At 32.3% G+C, this 6,000-nt stretch overlaps 1 protein-coding gene across 1 annotated transcript in view; it reads left to right on the top strand.

The window, feature by feature from the left end:
• The first annotated feature begins 2,437 nt into the window (after positions 1 to 2,437).
• Positions 2,438 to 6,000, top strand: part of LOC130892969 (protein-L-histidine N-pros-methyltransferase) — a 125,865-nt gene continuing 122,302 nt past the window's right edge. Inside the window, exon 1 of the mRNA XM_057798727.1 lies at positions 2,438 to 2,884. Within this exon, the coding sequence (XP_057654710.1) occupies positions 2,717 to 2,884 (168 nt within the window). The 5' untranslated portion in view covers positions 2,438 to 2,716. The remainder of the gene's footprint in view (positions 2,885 to 6,000) is intronic.

Below are 6,000 nucleotides of genomic sequence, written 5' to 3'. Positions count from 1 at the left end.
ACAAAATCTTAGGTTATGGCTCTGACAACTACTAAAGATACCTAGCAATTACTGCCGGGCATCCTCAAAGAAAATTTATGTTGAAACAACCTTTAGGTCAATACTTCACATGTTGAGCGTTTACAAGGAATGGCGTGTTGCTAATGAAATAAAAACATCCTGTAAATTATTGTTTTCCAAAGTGATGGATGATGAAAATATCGGAATCCGTTTGCCTCGGAAAGATCAATGTGATCTGTGTTGTGGTTTTAAAGTTGGAAGCCTATAAAGTAAAAATAATTTCAACTATGGACCTTTATATTTTTATGTCCTTTACTTTTGGCATCCCAAGTTTATTACAAACAAAACCTGCAGGCACCTGTTTGGCATGAGAGGAACGCCGGTGTTACAAGCAGTGAATTTACTTTCTGCATTGTTGATTTTATCTATAATCCACTTAAGGAAGTCAAAGAAGTGACTTCAATATCAGACTGGTGTAATTAACAGAATCGAATCAATGTCCTAGCCTTTACTTTAAGTGATTTGGTGAAGTCTAAAAAAATATTAATCCAGCAGGTATATCTGGAGCGAGGACACACTATAATGGAAGCCGATAGCGGTCATGCCATACAGGAGAAATATTTAAAGCCTCCCATAAATTCCCCAGCAGATTACATGACCCTTCTGAGAGCTGCTAGGCCTTCACAATCTTATAAAGTAAAAGCGTTAGTAAAAAAACGGGGGATCCTCAAATGGTGGCCATAAAAGATCTTCTTTATAAAGAAAAAACACACAGATGAGTACAGGTTGCTTCCTAAAAGCATAAATTTTAACGAAGACAATGATGCGAAGATAGAGGTGTTATATGAACATCCATTACTATAAATGAGTATATATACGAGATTTGGCTATTAAATAACGAAACTGCGCGACTAGAAGGCGTCCTAGATGTTTGGGGTGTCTAGATTTCTTGTCTATGCACGTCCCGAAATACGTTTCCGTCAATATTATAGAATTTGTGCAGTAGCGATTTGAAACGAACGTATCAATATGAAATTTCTCGTAAAGATAACTCCGACTGAGTGCTATAAATTGTTGCAAGAGGCCTATGAGGACAATTCTCTATCTCGTGCGCGTGTTTTTGAGTGGTGTAAACGCTTTAGTAAGGGCCGAGAGAACACTGAAGATGACCAGTGCCCAGGTCGCCCTGTGACTGTTCCAACTTCGCAAACTGTGACCAAAATCAACCGAATTGTGCGTGCAGGTCGTCGAATAAGCATCCGGATGGTTACAGAGGCTGTAAACGACTATAAAGAAACGGTTAGAAAAATTTTACACGAGGAATTACACATAACAAAAGTTTGTGCGAAGTTGGTGCCAAAATAACAGAACCCTCAGATTTCCTTGAAAGGTTAGAAAATCTGCTTTGAAAGTACCTGAAGAAAACGTGAAGTATTTAGTTCCCCTATGTGAACAAATAAATTCTAGTTGGATAATTTTAGTCGAAATCTTCAAAAAATTACGCAGACATTAGAGAAAAATAAATTTTGGATATAATAAAAATACCCAATTCGTTTTTGGCGATTTACTCGAAACTATTTAGTTGCACACATAGAAAATATTAAAATCACAACGACATAATTAGATTAACTACTAGATCTTAATTTATATGTTATTTATAAGATAATAAAATATTTCAATAACTTCTCTCTACTTCAAAAATATCTACAAATTAAAAACTGAAAATAATTATTAATACATTTCTTGTTATAACCAAAGATTAAATATTTTATTCAACATTTCTGCAAAAACTCTGAAATCAAACTCATAATATTATTTTCCTCATATTTTAGTTATAGAATTTTTTATTGGATTCCGTTTATAGATTCTCGTAATTCCCTTCATTTTTTAATAAACTCGTTCCAAGCTACCTGATTAAATGTACAAATATTTCAAAAGTTATTCCAACCGTCAAGAACCTATTGAATCCTTGTCCTTGAAATTATGAGTTTCGCCATTACCTGAGACCTGATGTAATTTGATTGATAATTTGTGGTCAGACGGACAATGACCATGCATCTGAAACAAATTTTATAATTGTACATCAGCTTTTAGTCTCAGTCTACTCAACCTTCTTCGGTTAATACACTTTTTATTCTATAAGTCCACTTCAATTAAGAAGATAATTACTTAAATCCAATTTTATAAATGTAATTGTATATTCAGAAAGAATTCGTAATTTATATACATCAAACTTCCCTCGTAGTTACACACGTTTTGTTTATCAGTATTCTTGTATAATGTAAAGCTATAAAAAGATTGTTGCCTACTTGATTACAATACGAATAATCAATAATAACATTAAAATATTAATTAAAAATATTAATAACACTAAAAATAAATCTTATGTAATAATTTGAATTTTCCCGCCGTGTAGTGCTTTAACTTGCGCGATTGCACTGTGTACATTGAAATCATCGAAGCTGCATTTTTTAAATGTCATAACAATATAAATACTTTTTTAAACTGATTTATATTTAATAATTAAACTTTAATGTGACTTTTATTAATATAATAAACGTAGTCTTCCAAAACCGGTAATTTCTTAGTGTTCTTAATCGTAGTCTAGTGAAATAAAATCGTGTCTAACCTCACTTTATATTTCTTAGTGAAACAGCAAGTTTTATATAAATTATTCGAGTTATTTATTTATAAGCGGTGTGAATTTAAATTCGAAATGATTAGTGAACAATGTATAACTGATCACTGTGATAGTGTGAATTGTAATATAGTGCATACAAATATGAGGTCTACAATAACTTTTAGACCTAGGAGTTCGCTGGCTAGAGCTTTGTACGAAAAGCAAAGACACGACGAATATCTTGAAAAGTTTGATAAGAATGAGGTTTGTTTAGTAATATTTCTCCTTACATAAATATTCATTACATAAGATCCAATTAATCGCACAAGCGTCTATGAAAGTTTATTATCTAGTTTTATTATTATTCTTAACATTACATGTGTCGTATAATCAACTTTTACTGCATATTATAATTGAATTATAATAAAAAAATATGTATTATTTTTTTATATAAATAAAATAATTTATAAAATACTTATTTCAAATTTTCATTCGTGAACGTGAATGTACGTCATGGTGCAAGTTGTTAGAAGGATTCCCTGTGACAAGTAGTTGAGTGGATCGAAACCGTTCAGAATTCTTTTTTATGCTTTGAAAGAAATTCTAATACTATTTTTGTTTACTTTATCTTTTATCTTATCACTAGAATCGTTTTAATACTAATATTAAAACAATGATATACGGCTTTCTATAGGATTATTGTATGAATAAAAGTAAGGTTAGAATGAGGCTGCCTAATTTAAGGAAAACTCTATATTGAAAGAATCGTAGCACTGTAGAAATAAGTGATAGTACAGGGTGTTTCGTTAATATTAGGAAATATTTTGACATGCCAAATGCAGCTCTATATAAATACGTTATAATACAGGGTGTGCCATTATTATTTGGACATATTTAAGAATACTTACAGTAGCAATATACACTTTTGAACAGAAAAATTGATTCAAGTAGAACGTTCACGGTCAAAAGTCTCTAGCAAAAAATCTGTAGCTTCCATTCTTTTTGTGAGTTCAACATCTCAAAGCCATTAGTTTTAGCTAAAAAATATTCTATGTATTGGTTCGCTGTTAAACCCCCCGCTACACCACCAGTTTCAATAAAAACTAGATGGTTTTCGCTCAAACCATCTAGGAATTTCCTCAAAAGCCACAATTTTTATCCAACTCTACACGAATCTTTCTCAAGGTTTTCTGTAGACTCGTTTCTTCTATCGCCACTAAGCAGGCACAGTCCAATTAACGTCTTTTCTGGAAAATCGTAGGGGGCCGATTTGGAGCCAGTACCTGGTCTTTTTGGCTCAAGGTTAGCTGCATTAAGTCTTCTCTGAGCTCTTGCTGGACTTGAACATTAGTGAGAGTTCGATTTCTTAGCCACCTGCTTTACTTTCCGGAATCGCGTTTTCGCTTAAAGTTACCAGTATCTTGGTAAAGACGGTAAACTCTGAAAGCAACAGACTGATTCATGTTCAGCACACTGACGAGTTCTCGCTGTTGCAGTAGGATAACCGCTTGAGCAGCTTCATCACTTGCTGTGTCCATTTTCAAATAGAATTCTTTTTGTTATTAATGGTGATGTGTATCGGTTGATAGTGGTAGGTACTAAGTTCTACATTAGTTCCTTCTCCTATTACCACCAATAGATAAAGAAAACCAAATGCCTCTTATCAGGTTATTGTAGATTATGTTTTGCTTCCTTTCGATTATTTCCAATTAAAAAAGAATATGAATCCATGAAAAACTCTTACCAGTTGACGCGGATATAAAAGGACATAAGAATTTTTAATTTATAATTATCCTTTTCTATACCAATCGATGTTGAGTCCAACTTTTCTCAGTCCTTTTTTCATTCAGAATTCTATAGCAAAAGAGAGTGATTTTCGCGATAAACATAAACTGCCGAAATGAAATATTCAAAAGGTAAATACTAATTTATTATTAAATAATTGTTAGTGATTATTGGGCGCAATTGGACACATAAAGAAAATTGTTGATAATTGGATCGAGCTACTGTGTTCAATTATTTATGCAATCATTACATTTGTGAATAGCGTACCAAAGAATGCTTTGTGAAGAAGATTTTTTTTGTAAATCCCTTGTACACGTTATTGTTGAAAAAGAAAAATCCAACAGATACGATTCAAAATTATATTTATTAACCTCGACATCAAAAGAATTGGAAATAACTACTCATTTATGATGATTACGATTGTGAGCCGAGTTGGCGTGTTTTAAATAATTTCTTTGGAACACATGTATGTTGTTAATGTTTTTAAGTAAGTATATGTTGAAATTTGTGTGGAATCGTGATTGGAATTTTTCATTTTCAGCACTAATTTGGGAAAAGTGTGGCTTGTTGTTAACCCTATAATATATCAGGTCAATAAGTTATATTAGTCCAGTCATTCTAATCAAAATTTACTGAAAATTATATAAAATTTCAATAAAATATTAAATGCTCAATTAAACTATCAAATCATCCAATAATCCAACTTACGTATAAAGAATTCCACATTTCTCCTCGCGAGGATGGGGCACAATTAGGAACGTTCCTATCAATCTCTTCCTACAAAAAATCAATAGGATTGAGATCCGGAATCTACTAATACTGCTTTTGTCTCTTTCTCTTCATAATATTCTCTATATAATTTAGAAATGAATCCATCTCCAATTAATGGCAAACCGAAAGAACGGCATTTTGTTTTAAATTTTTTTGTACTGTTCCTTCTTCAAAATTCAATCAATTTTAATCAAATTTCCAGTTTCATGGTTCAAAATCAACCCCAGACTATAATTGAACTACAACGAAGCCTGATGGGGCATGATTGGGCACTGCGTCGAATGTAATTGTTCGTTTTGAACCGAATAGCTTAAACTTTGATCATTGATACAAAGATCTTTTTCAGTCCAATTTCGATAGGCAAGTGCCCACTGCATCCATTTTTTCTTTTTTTTTCTTCTTGTTTTGTGGCTTTAGCAAAAGTTTTACTATTGTCAATGATAAAAAAACTCGGGTGTTGTTCACTTTAACAATGGCAGAACGCACTTCGCTGCTAATTTCAAGCATTTTTCCATTTTAAGACGTCTTCACTGCAGTTTGTTTGTAAACAAACCCTTATAACCTCAGGTAATAATAAGTTGTGCTATTAGAAGCTGAATAATTATTATTATTATTATATATTATTACCATGTGGCTCTAACGCAGCGATTGTCGATGTTTAAAAACAATATTTATTGTCGAATAACTTGGAACTAAATAAGAGAATGGCTTTATTAGATATTCGATCTTAACAATAGAATGTGCAGGTTTTCATTACTCTTATTCATCTCTGCCAGGAATCTTCGTCTTCTATTTCAAACGCTGCCAAGTGTAGTGCTCTGGAG

This window comes from Diorhabda carinulata, chromosome 4, assembly GCF_026250575.1.
Source record: "Diorhabda carinulata isolate Delta chromosome 4, icDioCari1.1, whole genome shotgun sequence".
NCBI classification, from domain to species: Eukaryota; Metazoa; Arthropoda; class Insecta; order Coleoptera; family Chrysomelidae; genus Diorhabda; species Diorhabda carinulata.
This window is presented reverse-complemented; position numbering and strand designations above follow the sequence as displayed.